This window comes from Triticum urartu, chromosome 2 (genome assembly GCF_003073215.2).
Source record: "Triticum urartu cultivar G1812 chromosome 2, Tu2.1, whole genome shotgun sequence".
In the NCBI taxonomy this organism is placed as follows: Eukaryota; Viridiplantae; Streptophyta; class Magnoliopsida; order Poales; family Poaceae; genus Triticum; species Triticum urartu.
The window spans coordinates 23,708,725-23,726,258 of NC_053023.1; the positions used below are offsets into that span (position 1 = coordinate 23,708,725).

General features: G+C 44.2%; 1 protein-coding gene across 1 annotated transcript in view; it reads right to left on the minus strand.

Moving 5' to 3' along the window:
- Window positions 1–466: 466 nt before the first annotated feature.
- Window positions 467–17,534, minus strand: part of LOC125534816 — a 34,559-nt gene continuing 17,491 nt past the window's right edge. The window contains exon 3 of the mRNA XM_048697905.1: window positions 467–997. Within this exon, the coding sequence (XP_048553862.1) occupies window positions 467–997 (531 nt within the window). The remainder of the gene's footprint in view (window positions 998–17,534) is intronic.

Below are 17,534 nucleotides of genomic sequence, written 5' to 3' on the forward strand. Positions count from 1 at the left end.
ATTCAAGAGGTTTAAAAAGGTTTTCGAAGGTAGCCACTATCAGCGTGATGATGAGATTTGGTATGCTAAGGATAACAGAAATCATGTTCCCACCCAAATGCGATATTATAAACAAGTCTAGATCAGAAGAATATCTATACAAATATCAATTACCGATTCCATCATATGTAGTTTAAGTATCAGGAAATAAAATAATCATAAGTAACTAAGAAAAACTTACAGTTAACATGGCACAAATGAGATCTCGAGAAGGCCCGGTAAAAATCAATTCTTCTTTAGGAAAAAACGTATGCTGAATAAGACTCTCCTTTAGCCTATGAGGAACGACCACAGGCATGTCATCATCAAACTTGAAATTAGCTACCAAATTGCCCCCTTTGTCACAATGCAACATTTGGCCATAGCAGCTGACAAGCACATCTCCCTCCTCAGACACGACCTTCGCCCACCAATTCCCTTGCTGCTCCTAAAAACGCTTCTCGAGATCCATCACAATCCAGTACTGGAATGACCAAACATCATCATTCTTCAGTATGAATATGCTCATCACCATCGTATCGTCCTTGCTGATGGACACAGCAAGCTTGCCACCCATGTCAAGCAAGTGCATGACATGGTGGGGGTTCACAGACGGCGGGATCATTTGCCGGAACATCTCCACCATCGTGTCAAACACCAGTATCTTGTGGGAGCAGACACCTGACGGTCTCCTCCAGTGTATGCAAAGGTTGCCATTGAGAAGGACCGGCACGCCAAAGATGGCTGGTCTCTCGGCTATCACCTCCATTAACGGACAGTCGACGCGCCGCGATTTGTTGGTTCCCACGGTGAGGACGCGGTACTCGTGTGCGCATGGCATCACATGCCAAGGGAGGTTGGACAATGCATAAGGGAGGTTTCTCCAGTACAAGACACAGTACTCCCTTGAAGGTTGGTGCCGGAAGAGGCTGATCAGTTTGTTAATAGGAAGCTTGAGGTTTGGGCTGACGATCGGCGACTGCCGCGTGGCCACGTTGCAGATGTAGTGGCCGCGTTGCAGATGTAGTGACGGCGAGGGGGAAGCGAGAGAGTTCGGGGAAACCGAAGAGTGGTATGAACTCGGCGTCCCGGATGTGGAGGGCTTCGAGGCTAGGTTAGTCGCCAGCGCTGGTTTGATATGAGCTGATTAGGGCGAGCTCCGGCTGGCGGCGGCGGTGCTCCAGGAGGAACGCGGGGTCGGAGGCGAGGCGACGCCATTGTCGGCAGACGACGCGGCATCGGCGGGGACGCTTGCCAGCGGCACGGCGACTCGCAGTAACGAAGCCCAACACGAGGATCCAAGAGGGAAAAATCTATAGCCACGAGGCCCAAAGAGTACGGCTTACCCCAATCCTCAATATTAATTTACTGCTGCAATCAAAAAAATTCAGCCTCCAAAGCCATTGCAATCAAATAAAAATCTCACATGCACCAAGAAAATCAGTTCACCACTGGAATTTCTCATAACCATGCCTGCCCATGTTGTGCCATCTGCACTTGTCGTTGTATGAGTTGTCCGTAGATAAAACCACGCATCACACTCGGGGCCGTGGCCATGGTGCTTCTTGGACATGTGATAATGGCGACTTCAATATGTTCTTGGGCTTCTTGTTCAGCAAGATCCTCCAGTCATTCCCTTTTCAAAACATCATATACTCCATGTTGTCTGTTGTCTGGACTGTAAATTGGATGGAGAGTAGCTGCAGCGAACGTGCATTCCAGATCAAGTGAGGTGGATGGTGTAAACCAAGTTGTGGAATTTACCAAGCTGAATGTTGATGTCGCTTTTGACCGGACTCTTTGAAGGATTTAATTGGGGCAATTCTAAGAGAGGATCATCGTAAATTTGTGGCATCATCAAACTAAGTGTTGATGCTTTTATGGAAGAAGTGTTGGCCTTAAGATTTGGGCTGAACCTAGCTCAGCTCAGTCCATCGGTTGCAATCGAATGATTATCAACTCTGATAATGTTGATGTGATTAATATCATGCATGAGGGTGACTCTTTTTAGGAAAGTTGGTCGGCAATCTTTGACGATTGCTTTCATATGTCAAGGGGCCTCTCTTATGTAACATAGCAACATTGCCCTCGTGAGGCTAATGCAGTGGCCCTTGTAAAAGCTAGAGTTGCTAGATCCTCCCTCTAATAGTTCGTGTCCATTAGATGATGCTCCAAGTTTTTTAATGCTTTGCTGGTTAATGATGTAACTCTGGTGATTAATGAATAAATGAAGGGGGCACGCTTCCCGGGAAGACATCGCGTCGTTGCCCAGGCTCTATATTCTCCAGATGATCAATAGGATCATAGCTCGTGTCACTTCTGTGCTATGCATGAGCACATCAAAGAGCCACTCATTCTCAACACACTTGAAATCTTATTTCTTTGGTGGTAGAGGTCACACTTCCCGCATCACCTCCCAAAAAGCTCGCCACCATGGGGCAGGAAATGGGCACATGGAAAGAGCCTATGGACACAATGAAGGAAATATGCCCTAGAGGCAATAATAAAGTTGTTATTTATATTTCCGTATATCATGATAAATGTTTATTAGTCATGCAAGAATTGTATTAACCAGAAACTTAGTACATGTGTGAATACATAGACAAAACTGAGTGTCCCTAGTATGCCTCTACTTGACTAGCTCGTTAATCAAAGATGGTTAAGTTTCCTAACCATAGACATGTGTTGTCATTTTATGAACAGGATCACATATTAGAGAATGATGTGATGGACAAGACACATTCGTTAGCTTAGCATAATGATCGTTTAGTTTTACTGCTATTGCTTTCATCATGACTTATACATGTTCCTCTGACTAGGAGATTATGCAACTCCCGAATACCGGAGGAACACCTTGTGTGCTATTGATAACCCACAAGTATAAGGGATCGCAACAGTTTTCGATAAGTAAGAGTGTCGAACCCAACGAGGAGCTAAAGGTAGAACAAATATTCCCTCAAATTCTATCGACCACCGAAACAACTGTACGCACGCTTGACGTTCGCTTTACCTAGAACAAGTATGAAACTAGTAGTACTTTGTAGGTATTGTTGGATATGTTTGCTAGGTAATAAAAAGTAGGTAAATAAAGAGTAGAGGCTGTTTAGATAAAGACACAACTAAGTTAGGTTTAGTAGAGAGTTTGTTGTTACGAGAAAGTTATTTGTCTCTAGGCAATCGATAACTAGACCGGTAATCATTATTACAATTTTATTTGAGGGAGAGGCATAAGCTAACATACTTTCTCTACTTGGATCATATGCACTTATGATTGGAACTCTAGCAAGCATCCGCAACTACTAAAGATCATTAAGGTAAAACCCAACCATAGCATTAAAGTATCAAGTCCTCTTTATCCCATACGCAAACAACCTACTTACTCGGGTCTGTGCTTCTGTTCACTCACGCCACCCACCATAAGCAAATCATAAACATATTGCAACACCCTAAAGCGGGGATCCCTCATGATTGCATGACACGGAGGGCACCATAGGACAGCACCAATAATAAAACTTGCAACTCAAACCAATCTTGATCATCAAATAGCCATTAGGACAAAACGGATCTACTCAAACATCATAGCATAGCCATACATCATAGGGAAATAATATATAGCGTTGAGCACCATGTTTAATTAGAGATTACAGCGGGTAAGAGAGAGGTTACACCGCTGCATAGAGGGGGGAAGAGTTGGTGATGATGGTGGTGAAGTTGTTAGTGAAGATTGCGGTGATGATGATGGCCCCCGGTGGCACTCCAGCGCCACCAGAAGCAAGGGGGGGAGGGCCCCCCCCTCTTCTTCTTCTTCTTCCTTGACCTCCTCCCTAGATGGGAGAAGGGTTTCCCCTCTGGTCCTTGGCCTCCATGGCGTGGGAGGGGCGAGACCCCTCCGAGATTGGATTTGTCTCTCTATCTCTTTCTGTTTCTGCGTTCCCTCCTGGCTCTGTTTCACCGTTTCGTGTATATATGGAGATCTGTAACTCCGATTGGCCTGAAACCTTCGCCGTGATTTTTTTCCTGAAAATTAGCTTTCTTGCGGCAAAAGAAGAGCGTCAACCGCCTTACAGGTGGCTCACGAGGGTAGGGGGCGCGCCCAGGGGGGCAGGCGCGCCCCCCTGCCTCGTGACCACCTCGGGCACCGTCTTGCATGGACTTCCGGAATTTTCCAAATATTCCAAAAATTATCTCCGTCCGTTTTTATCCCGTTTGGACTCCGTTTGATATGGATATTCTACGAAACCAAAAACATGCAATAGACAGGAACTGCCACTGGGCACTGGATCAATATGTTAGTCCCAAAAATAGTATAAAAAGTTGCCAAAAGTATATGAAAGTTGAATAATATTGGCATGGGACAATCAAAAATTATAGATACGACGAAGACGTATCAGGATCCCCAAGCTTAATTCCTGCTCGTCCTCGAGTAGGTAAATGATAAAAAAGATAATTTTTGATGTGGAATGCTACCTAGCATAATCTTGATCATGTAATCTAATCATGGCATGAATATTAAGACATGAGTCATTCAAAGCAATAATCTATCATTTGACATAAAAACAATAATACTTCAAGCCTACTAATAAAGAAATCATGTCTTTTCAAAATAACATGGCCAAAGAAAGTTATCCCTACAAAATCATATAGTCTGGCTATGCTCCATCTTCACCACACAAAATATTCACATCATGCACAACCCCGATGACAAGCCAAACAATTGTTTCATACTTTTGAGGTTCTCAACCATTTTCAACTTTCACGCAATACATGAGCGTGAGCCATGGACATAGCACTATAGGTGGAATAGAATATGATGGTGGAGAAGACAAAAAGGAGAAGATAGTCTCACACCAACTAGGCGTATCAATGAGCTATAGAGATGCCCATCAGTAGATATCAATGTGAGTGAGTAAGGATTGCCATGCAACGGATGCACTAGAGCTATAAGTGTATGAAAGCTCTAACTGAAACTAAGTGGGTGTGCATCCAACTTGCTTGCTCATGAAGACCTCGGGCATTTGAGGAAGCCCATCATCGGAATATACAAGCCAAGTTCTATAATGAAAATTCCCACTAGTATATGAAAGTGATAACTCAAGAGACTCTCTATACGAAGAACATGGTGCTACTCTGAAGCACAAGTGTGGTAAAAGGATAGTAACATTGCCCCTTCTCTCTTTTTCTCTCATTTTTTAATATTTTTTTTATTTTTTGGTGGGCTTCTTTGGCCTCTTTTTTTATTTGGGCTTCTTTGGCCTCTTTTATTTTTTTGTAAAGTCCGGAGTCTCATCCCGACTTATGGGGGAATCATGGTCTCCATCATCCTTTCCTCACTGGGGCAATGCTCTAATAATGATGATCATCACACTTTTATTTGCTTACGACTCAATATTACAACTCGATATCTAGAACAAAGATATGACTCTATATGAATGCCTCTAGTGGTGTACCGGGATGTGCAATGATCTAGCGTAGCAATGACATCAAAAAACGGACAAGCCATGAAAACATCATGCTAGCTATCTTACGATCATGCAAAGCAATATGACAATGAATGCTCAAGTCATGTATATGATGACGATGAAAGTTGCATGGCAATATATCTCGGAATGGCTATCGAAATGCCATGATAGGTAGGTATGGTGGCAGTTTTGAGGAAGGTATATGGTGGGTTTATGGTACCGGCGAAAGTTGCGCGGTACTAGAGAGGCTAGCAATGGTGAAAGGGTGAGAGTGTGCATAATCCATGGACTCAACATTAGTCATAAAGAACTCGCATACTTATTGCAAAAATCTATTAGTCATCGAAACAAAGTACTAAGCGCATGCTCCTAGGGGGATAGATTGGTAGGAAAAGACCATCGCTCGTCCCCGACCGCCACTCATAAGGAAGACAATCAATAAATAAATCATGCTCCGACTTCATCACATAACGGTTCACCATACGTGCATGCTACGGGAATCACAAACTTCAACACAAGTATTTCTACAATTCACAACCACCCACTAGCATGACTCTAATATCACCATCTTTATATCGCAAAACTATTGCAAGGAATCAAACATATCATATTCAGTGATCTACAAGTTTATGTAGGATTTCATGACTAACCATGTGAATGACCAGTTCCTGTCATCTCTCTAAATAGATATAAGTGAAGCAAGAGAGTTTAATTCTTTCTACAAAATATATGCCCACGCTCTAACAAATATAAGTGAAGCAAAAGAGCATTCTATAAATGGCAGTTGTCTATGTAAAGAGAAACATGCAATCCAAACTTCAAACGATATAAGTGAAGCACATGAAGCATTCTATAAAGCCACACTCAAAAGATATAAGTGAAGTGCAAAGAGAATTGTATAAATCAACCAAGGACTATCTCATACCAGCATGGTGCATAAAAGAAAATTGAAAACTAAATGCAAAAGACGCTCCAAGATTGCACATATCGCATGAACGAAACGAATCCGAAAACATACCGATACTTGTTGAAGAAAGAGGGGATGCCTTCCCAGCATCCCCAAGCTTAGACGCTTGAGTCTCCTTGAATATTTACTTGGGGTGCCTTAGGCATCCCCAAGCTTGAGCTATTGCCTCTCTTCCTTCTTCTCACTTCGAAACCTTCTCAATCATCGAACACTTCATCCACACAAAACATCAACAGAAAACTCGGTAAGATCCGTTAGTATAATATAGCAAATCACTACTCTAAGTACTGTTGCAAACCAATTCATATTTTGTTTTTTCATTGTGTCTACTGTAATATAACTTTTTCGTGGCTTAATCCACTAATATAAATTGATCGTTTCATCAAAACAAGCAAACTATGCATCAAAAACAGAATCTTTCTAAAACAGAACAGTCTGTAATAATCTGAACATTCACCATGCTTATGATACTTGAAAAATTCTACCAAAATTCGGAAAAATAAACAATTTGTATAGGAATACAGTGCAAAAAGAATCAGAATCATTTCACGTTCCAGCTAAAAATGTAAAATCGCGCACTACAGCCAAAGTTTCTGTCCTGCACCGTACAAACCATCAAGCAAATGTAAACATCCTAAAGGCAAAACTTGGCACATTATTTTTATAATACAATTTAATTGTACAAGGGGATAATTATTTTTATTTAAAAGTTTCTGCAATTAAGATTCACAAAGTTCCCATGGGCATGAACAAAGTTCAAGGACGTCCCCCACTTTCACAATGCTCGTCTCTCTCACTTTCACTTTTCTTTTAGAAAAAGTTTTGGGTTACCCTCTTTATTTTTGTTGTTTTTAAACTATATGAAAGCACTCAACAGAAATAAATGTCTCTCTAAAACTTTCGGGTTGTCTCCCTGGCAGCGCTTTCTTTAAAGCCATTAAACTAGGCATATAGTGCTCAAGTAGTGAATCCACCCGGATCCCAAGGTATATCAAAGCCAGTTTTAATTAACAATGATTTATAATTTAGTAGTGAGCACAAAGTAACATATATCATACAATAACGAAGTCTAACTCTCTTCCTATGCATCGACATGTCATAAAAGAACAATTCATGCACACAAAGTAAAGGCCAATGCATAGTATAAACAGTTTCTTGCAATTTTTTCGTGTTGGAAACATAGAGAGGTGGAGATATAGTTCCCCTCTCATAATAATTGCAAGTAGGAGCAGCAAGCACATGCATATTATATCTATCAAAAACATCATGTGCAACGGTAAAAGGCAACCCATCAATATAATCCTTAATAAAAGCAAACTTCTCCGATATAGTGTAATTGGGAGAATTCAAAAAGATAATAGGACTATCATGTGTGGGTGCAATAGCAACAATTTCATGTTTAACATAAGGAACTATAGCAAGTTCATCTCCATAAGCATAATTCATATTGGCATCTTGGCCACAAGCATAGCAAGCATCATCAAAAAGGGATATTTCAAAAGAATCGACGGGATCATAGCAATTATCATAGCATTCATCCTTCGGTAAGCACGAAGGGGAATTAAACAATGTATGAGTTGAAGAGTTACTCTCATTAGAAGGTGGGAACGGGTGATCAATCCTCTCTTCTTCCTTTTGTTCTTTGCTCTCTTCCTCATCTTTTTCATCCAATGAGCTCACAGTTTCATCAATTTCTTCTTCCATAGACTCCTGCAAAATATTAGTCTCTTCTTGGACAGCGGAGACTTTCTCAATAAGTGCATTTATTTCGGAATTGTATTCATAATTCTCATAGCAATATTTGAGGATAGCTAAATTTTCAGATCTATAAACAACATCATCAAAATCTTCAAACTCTTTACACATAGATTCAATTTCATAAGCACCCATAAAAGCAACAAATTCTTCTATTTGTTCCACATCATAGTAATCATATATACCATTATCATAAGAAGCTAAGGTTTTATTATCATTGAATTTGCATGAAAAGGGAAGGTGTGGAGCCTTCATCCTAGAGCAACAAGTATAATCATAACCCACGCATAATTGCCAACCATAATACTTCAATATATGAATTTGATCCCATAATGGTTTCCCTTTTTGTGTCAAGCGATAATCCCTAAAGTATTCACGTTGATCCAACGTTACTCCCATTACCAGATTTAATGAGGTTTTCTCAGGATTATCAAAGTGGTACATAATATTTTTCACATATTGAGCATCGAGGGTTTTAGGAGGTTCCCCATCTCCATGAGCAGAAAGTACACCTAATTTTTTTGGTATTTCGTGTTCCATATCCATAACTAAAGATAGAGAACAACTAAGAACAACAAATAAAAATTACTTAGTGATAAAGCAAACAAGCACACACGAGAATATTCACCCCACGCTATTGCTCCCCGGCAACGGCGCCAAAAAAAGGTATTGATAACCCACAAGTATAGTGGATCGCAACAGTTTTCGATAAGTAAGAGTGTCGAACCGAACGAGGAGCTAAAGGCAGAACAAATATTCGATCAAGTTCTATCGACCACCGATACAACTCTACGCACGCTTGACGTTCGCTTTACCTAGAACAAGTATGAAACTAGTAGTACTTTGTAGGTATTGTTGGATAAGTTTGCAAGGTAATAAAAAGTAGGTAAATAAGAAGTAGGGGCTGTTTAGATAAAGACACAACTAAGTTAGGTTTACTAGAGAGTTTGTTGTTACGAGAAAGTTATTTGTCCCTAGGCAATCGATAACTAGACCAGTAATCATTATTACAATTTTATTTGAGGGAGAGGCATAAGCTAACATACTTTCTCTACTTGGATCATATGCACTTATGATTGGAACTCTAGCAAGCATCCGCAACTACTAAAGATCATTAAGGTAAAACCCAACCATAGCATTAAAGCATCAAGTCCTCTTTATCCCATACGCAAACAACCTACTTACTCGGGTCTGTGCTTCTGTTCACTCACGCGACCCACCATAAGCAAATCATAAACATATTGCAACACCCTAAAGCGGGGATCCCTCACGCTTGCGCGACACGGAGGGCACCATAGGACAACACCAATTCTAGAACATGCACCTCAAACCAATCTTGATCATCAAATAGCAATTAGGACAAAACGGATCTACTCAAACATCATAGGATAGCCATACATCATAGAGAAATAATATATAGCATTGAGCACCATGTTTAAGTAGAGATTCCAGCGGGTAAGAGAGAGGTTACACCGCTGCATAGAGGGGGGAAGAGTTGGTGATGATGGTGGTGAAGTTGTTGGTGAAGATTCGGTGATGATGATGGCCCCCGGTGGCACTCCGGTGCCACCGGAAGCAAGGGGGAGAGGGCCCCCCTTCTTCTTCTTCTTCTTCTTCCTTGACCTCCTCCCTAGATGGGAGAAGGGTTTCCCCTCTGGTCCTTGGCCTCCATGGCGTGGGAGGGGCGAGAGCCCCTCCAAGATTGGATCTGTCTCTCTGTCTCTTTCTGTTTCTGTGTTCCCTCCTGGTTCTGTTTCACCGTTTCGTGTATATATGGAGATCCGTAACTCCGATTGGCCTGAAACCTTCGCCGTGAATTTTTTTCCGAAAATTAGCTTTCTTGCGGTGAATTTTAAACCGCCTTACAGGTGGCTTACGAGGGTAGGGGGCGCCCCCCTGCCTCGTGACCACCTCGGGCACCGTCTTGCGTAGATTTTTCTTCCGGAATTTTCCAAATATTCCAAAAAGTATCTTCGTCCATTTTTATCCCGTTTGGACTCCGTTTGATATGAATATTCTGCGGAACCAAAAACATGCAAGAGACAGGAACTGGCACTGGGCACTGGATCAATATGTTAGTCCCTAAAATAGTATAAAAAGTCACCAAAAGTATATGAAAGTTGAATAATATTGGCATGGAACAATCAAAAATTATAGATACGACGGAGACGTATTAGCTATCAAACGTCACAACGTAAATGGGTGATTATAAAGATGCTCTACAGGTGTCTCCGATGGTGTTTGATGACTTGGCATAGATCGAGATTAGTATTTGTCACTCCGTGTATTGGAGAGGTATCTCTGGGCCCTCTCGGTAATGCACATCACTATGAGCCTTGCAAGCAATGTGACTAATGAGTTAGTCACGGGATGATGCATTACGGAACGAGTAAAGATACTTGCCGGTAACAACATTGAACTAGGTATGATGATACCTACGATCGAATCTTGGGCAAGTAACATACCAATAACAAAGGGAACAGCGTATGTTGTTATGCGGTTTGACCGATAAAGATCTGCGTAGAATATGTAGGAGCTAATATGAGCATCTAGGTTCCGCTATTGGTTATTGACCGGAGATATGTCTCGGTCATGTCTACATAGTTCTCGAACCTGTAGGGTCAGCACGCTTAACATTTGATGATGATTTGTATTATGAGTTATGTGATTTGATGACCTAAGTTTGTTGGGAGTCCCGGATGAGATCACGGACATGACGAGGAGTCTCGAAATGGCCGAGAGGTAAAGATTTATATATTGGAAGGCTATATCCGGACATCGGAATAGTTCAGGTCGTTTCGGAGTACCGAGGGTTACTGGACCCCCCCCCTCGGGAAGTTATTGGGCCTCATGGACCTAGTGGTGGAAGAGAGGAGGCAGGCTAGGGAGTGGCGCGCGCCCCCCTATCCGAAACCGAATTGGACTAGGGTTGGGGGGCCAGCCCCCCTTTCCTTCTCTTCTCCTCCTCCTTCCCCCTTCTCCTTGTGCGAATAGGAAAGGCGGCGGGGGGGGGGGATCCTACTTGGAGTAGGAATCCCACCCTTGGGCGTGCCACACCTTGGCCAACCTCCTTCTCCCTCTCCCCTTTATATATGTGGGAGGGGGGTACCCCAAAGACACACAAGTTGATCTTTTAGCCATGTGCGGTGCCCCCCTCCACAGTTACACACCTCGGTCATATCATTGTAGTGCTTAGGTGAAGCCCTGCATCGGTAACTTCATCATCACCATCACCACGCCATCCTGCTGATGGAACTCTCCCTCGGCCTCAACTGGATCAAGAGTTCGAGGGACGTCATCGAGCTGAACGTGTGCTGATTGTGCAGGTGCCGTACGTTTGGTACTTGGATCGATTGGATTGCAAAGACGTTCGACTACATCAACTGCGTTACTAAACGCTTCCGCTTTCGGTCTACGAGGGTATGTAGACACACTCTCCCCTCTCGTTGTTCTGCATCTCCTAGATAGATCTTACATGATCGTAGGTAAATTTTTTGAAATACTGCGTTCCCCACCACACAAGACTTCATTTTACGAGAAAACATGATCACACCATTCTGTTTATGTATGAGACTCCTACCTTTCTGTCACCTTTTTTTAATTTATGAATCATATTCTATTTGATGAGTTCCTAACTATTTTTTTCTATGAGTGAGCTAACACATTCATTGTAATTACTAAAAGCAAAACTACATTACGACATGCTAAAAGTGAAATGACGATACATCTAAATGCTACAATTAAAACATACCTCAAATTAAGATACAGCACAATGCTACCACATCAACAAAGCAACATTACATGAATTCATCTTCACTATGACCACTAACCTCATCCAAAATATATTGTTATGATTGGCCCCTATGTGACCTTTAACTATGTACCAGACTTCTATTATTTTGAATTTTAACTATTTTTTCCATAAGTAAGCTGACTTTATTTTGATTAATAAATAAGACACACTACAACTCAAATAAAGATACAATACAAGGTTACCACATCGCTCCTATGTGAAGTCATCATCACTATCATCATTAACATCATTCCTATATGGCTACATGTCATGTTAAGATTGGCCAGAATATGGCTTGCATGGCACTCCAAAAATTCATCCATGGAATCATCATCATCATCATCATCAACAACAACATGCCATTTACTAGCACGATTAGAGATTGCAGCACCATTCAATGATGCACCACCCTTACCTCATATAGCACATTTAGAAGTTGTGCTATCATTTGATGATGTGCCACCCTTAGATGATCCAACAACATTACATCAGCGGACAATGTCAAACAACCATGAATTGATGCCGGTCGAAAGTTTCTCATAATACTTTCATCGATCTGGACTTATATATTTCTCTGTTCAGAAACTTTTCGTCCTTATGGTAAGCCTACACACCACACATATTAACTAGATGAAAAAATCCAACTATGATACTCCCTACTAGTTTAGTAAAGAAATTACCTTTATGTGATCCACCTATTCCTTCGGCGAGAGCCTAATTATAAACGATTACTCATAGAATTTTGCCTCGTGAAGTTCTTCCAGGACATGCACCATGTTGCAACACCGTAGGTTCCGTTTAATGGGGGGTGTCAGTGTCAAAACAGGCGGATCTCGGGTAGGGGGTCCCGAACTGTGCGTCTAAGGCGGATGGTAACAGGAGGCAGGGGACAAGATGTTTTACCCAGGTTCGGGCCCTCTTGATGGAGGTAAAACCCTACGTCCTGCTTGATTTATTCTTGATGATATGAGTATTACAAGAGTTGATATACCACGAGATCGGAGAGGCTAAACCCTAGAAGCTAGCCTATGGTATGATTGTATGATGTCCTATGGACTAAAACCCTCCGGTTTATATAGACACCGGAGGGGGATAGGGTTACACAAGGTCGGTTACAAAGGAGGAGATATCCATATCCGTACTGCCTAGCTTGCCTTCCACGCCAAGTAGAGTTCCATCTAGACACAAGACGAAGTCTTCAATCTTGTATCTTCATAGTCCAACAGTCCGGCTGTCCGGATACCCCCTAATCCAGGACTCCCTCGGTAGCCCCCGAACCAGGTTTCAATGATGATGAGTCCGGCGCTCAGTGTTGTCTTCGGCATTGCAAGGCGGGTTCTTCTCCATATTTCGAACGTTTGTAAAGTAGTGTCCGGTCCCATAAATGTTTGGACCTCTTGGCTTCTGTGCCCAATAAGGGCTATCTCCCACGCGTTGAATGAATACGAGGCGCCAGGGCGTTTTTACATTCGCCCCCTAGCTAGCCAGACAGATAAATTGTCTATTAAAAGGAAGGGGATTCTCAGATCCGATCCATTCCATTCTCCCCCAGCTTTGGAAAGATCCATTCCAGCATGGCCGACCTCCGCAGCTCCTCCTCCCGCCCTCGTAGCCCTAAGCCCGGTGATTGGGAGGGGTGTTCAGTCCCGCACAGTCGATTAATCGAACTGCAGACTAAGGGATTTCTCCCTCCAGCATACGTGGTGCCCATTCGAGCCAGGCTTGCCACCTATAATGGCGGGGAGCAAGCGGAGAGCTTTCCTAGTCCCTCTATGGGGGAGCGGGTCTGCCTCGGTCCTTATTTATTAAGGGGACTTGGATTTCCAATTCATCCGTTCCTCCGCGGGCTCCTGGAGTTATACGGCCTCCAATTACACAATTTCACCCCCGCCTCCATTCTACATATCGCCGGCTATGTTGCTCTCTACGAGTTGTTCCTGGGCTGCGAGGCTCACTTCGAGCTGTGGAAAAGGCTATTTTGCCTCGTCCTCGCACACAGAGGGGGTCACTTTATCAAGTGGGTGGAGCCGAAATATGGCGCATCGCCGGTACCAGATACCTGTCCGGTACCCCGAAGAAGTCGTCCGAAGACTGGCCTTCGGAATGGTTTTATATGGAGGACGTTCCCCTTCCGGACCCTGTTCAGCGGGGTCTCCCTGAGTTCAGCAAGGCTGCTCTGAAGAAACGCCAAAGTTGGCGCCCACGGAGCCCCCAGGTGGAAGACAATGGAGAAGTCCTCTACCTGATGAACCGGATTAAAGCACTGGCTCAATCAGGATTGACAGTAATCGAAGTTATGTCAATTTGCATAATGCGGGGAGTGCAACCACTTCAATATCATGGGCACCCCTTGTGGTGTTTTAACGGGGTGGATGATGCCACCCTCTACGGGCGTAAGGGTCCGGACAATGCTGCCGCTTTAGCAATAATTCTGCCTGAATTGTTCAAGGGAGAGGAAGAGGAGTTCATCCGCATCAAGCCACGGGATGGATTCTCCATGTACAATCCTCCAAGCTGGGTAAGCTACATCTCCTTACTCCCATTTTTCCCGCATTCTTTGTCGTAAGTATTCACCTTGCTACTTTGCGGCAGGAACTGCGAAAAGCCATAAAGGAGGTCAGCAGCCCTTCTCCACAACTAGCGGACCCTGAGAGCGCCCTCGACAGCGGACTTGAAGAAGATCCGGTTATATTCGTGGAGCTGATAGACCGGCAGTTCTATCAGTTAAGCTGCGATGATGCCATGGTGGCCATTACGGCCGACTATCCCGGACTGCTTCCTGCATTGCACATAAGAAAACCAAAAAATCCCAACTCCAAAAACTAGGATCCCCTGTTAGACACTTCACCTACCATATACATATGGCGGTTTTACAGGGAAGGCATTTGGTACGCCCTGCCGAACCCGCAGCAACTTGCCAACAAGAGGCACCGAGGCCGGGCAGGCCAAAAAGGAAGGTTGTCAGGACGGAGACGCCGGCGCAAAGGTATAATAGAAACCCCGCTCCGTGGTTGTCGTCTTTCTCGAAATGTAACGACGCCCGTGTTTAGTTAACAGAAAAAACGCTCGCCGGAATATGTCCGGTGATGTTGCTAATCACGCTTCCACCAGTCGGGCGCTAGGACAGGACATAGAGGCGGAAGCCGATATGGGGCGGGCGCCGGATAATCCCCCTACAGAGGATGCGGATAGATTATCCGCTACAAACTCAGAAGTGGAAAGCGCCATGAATCATAGGCGCCACCGGGCCGTACTCCGTGACGCTTGTTTCTCACCAGAGGCATTTGATGCCTTCAATTACGGAGAGGGGTACCTCCGTGCTGCTCAAGATGGTCTAGCCAGAGCCACGGATCAGTATGTAAAGGATGTACAGGTAAGTAAATCTGACGATTTATATGTATCAGTAGCCCCTGAGACTTGAAACAGTTAGCAGAACTGATTTAAGGATCATCTTTATATTGCATGTTCTTACAGAGAAGAATACTAGGCTGTCACAGGAGCTGGAGGAATGCAAGACCCAAATGCGGGTCACTGTTGCTGCATTGAATGAACCAAAAAAGTCTCCAACTGGTAAAATTTACTTTAAAGATTGATGGTTACCATATAGTGTGCGGCGTGGCTGCAGATCTAACAATAGATGTTGTAGGTGAATCCGGAGAAAATCCGGAGGACCAGCATGTCGTGCGACAGCTGGAGGCTGGTAAACGCGTGCTGGCTGAGGTTTGGCGGGAGAAAAACAATCTCCAAGACGCCAATATCAAGCTGAGCATGGAACGAATAGACGTTCGAGCCCAGCTTGCAGACTCCGAGAAGGAGAATAAGCGGCATCGGCGCGGCATTTTCAGTAAGTGCTTGAACGAATCCTTTTGAAGGAGTTCGGCGAAGAAGCCGACTAATAGTGTTATGTCTGTAGGTATGCTGACGGGTCATCCCGCGGAGGAAATGCCCAGGTCTGCGGGTGATCTTCTATCCGAGCTCTCACATCTGCACGAACATGTTCGGCAGGTGATGCAAGGTGTTTCCCAGGCCTTGTGGCCATCCGTCTCCCTGCCAGAAGGCGTTGCAGAGCTTACGGAGAAGCTGAAGGGAGCACGGCGACGCTTCCGATTATGGAAGATATCGGCCTGCCGTCAAGGTGCCAGAGAAGCCTGGGCCATGGTGAAGACGCAGTATACCAAGGCTGAACCAAATCACATGGCCGATGTCGGACCTGTGGGGCCCGACGGAAAAGAGATCCCCGTTAGCTTAGTTCATGGGCAAGTAGAATTAGCCGCAAAGTATTCCCAACAGGCAACCTAGCTTGGCCAAAACTTAAGCCATATCGATGCATATAATGGCAAAAAAAAGGTACATGCGGAAGCATAACACATGTGTGGGGCACGAGGCCCAGATAAATAATTAAGCTTCTGTGAAAGAAGCTCCCAGGTATGATGAGCGCGGCTAGCGCATCTATAATGTGCAAGCGAGGCACAAGTTGGCCTTTGAAGGCCTAGAGAAGGAATAAAATAAAGAGAGAAAGAAAAACAAGGTAGATAATGTACATGAAAAAAATGGACAGAGGAAGGAGACGAACATAGAGTCCGGCACTAGGCGTAGAATCTTCAGAGCCTGGTCGCGTTCCATGGGTTCGGTTCGAGTCGATTATTCGATGCATCCCGCAGACGGTACGCTCCACCGGTCAGAACTTGGTCAATAATGAAGGGACCTTCCCACTTGGGCTCGAGCTTGTTCTTTTTCTTATCCGGCAGGCGTAGAACTAATTCGGCAATGATATAAGTTTTGGCCCGTACTTCTCTGCTTTGGTATCTGCGAGCTTGTTGCTGATAAAATGCGGAACGGGCTTTTGCCACGTCGTGTTCCTCCTCCAAGGTGTCCAGACTATCCTGCCAATCGAGCTCGGCTTCTCTTTCTTCATACATGCGCACTCGCGGTGAGTCATGGATTATGTCATAGGGCAAGACTGCCTCTGCGCCGTACACCATAAAGAACGGTGTATATCCGGTACTACGGTTCGGCGTGGTCCGCAGCCCCTAGAGTACGGAGTTGAGCTCCTCTACCCAGTGCGTGTTAGACTCCGTTAACGACCGCACTAGCCTTGGTTTAATGCCACTCATTATAAGACTGCTTGCTCGCTCAACTTGGCCATTGGTTTGTGGGTGATAGACTGAAGCATAATCGAGCTTGATGCCCATTTTGCTGCACCAGAGTTTTACCTCATCGGCCATGAAGTTCGTGCCATTGTCAGTGATGATGCTGTGGGGGACGCCATAACGGTGTACGACCCCGGATATGAAGTCTATCACCGGTCCGGATTCGGCTGTTTTGACAGGTTTGGCTTCTATTCATTTGGTGAATTTATCCACCATGACCAGTAAGTATTTTTTTCTTGTGGGTTCCCCCTTTAAGGGGTCCAACCATGTCAAGACCCCAGACCGTGAAGGGCCACGTAATGGGGATGGTTTGGAGGGCGGTGGGTAGCATGTGGCTTTGATTTGCAAAAAGCTGGCAACCGACGAAGCGTTGGACCAAGTCCTGTGCGTCT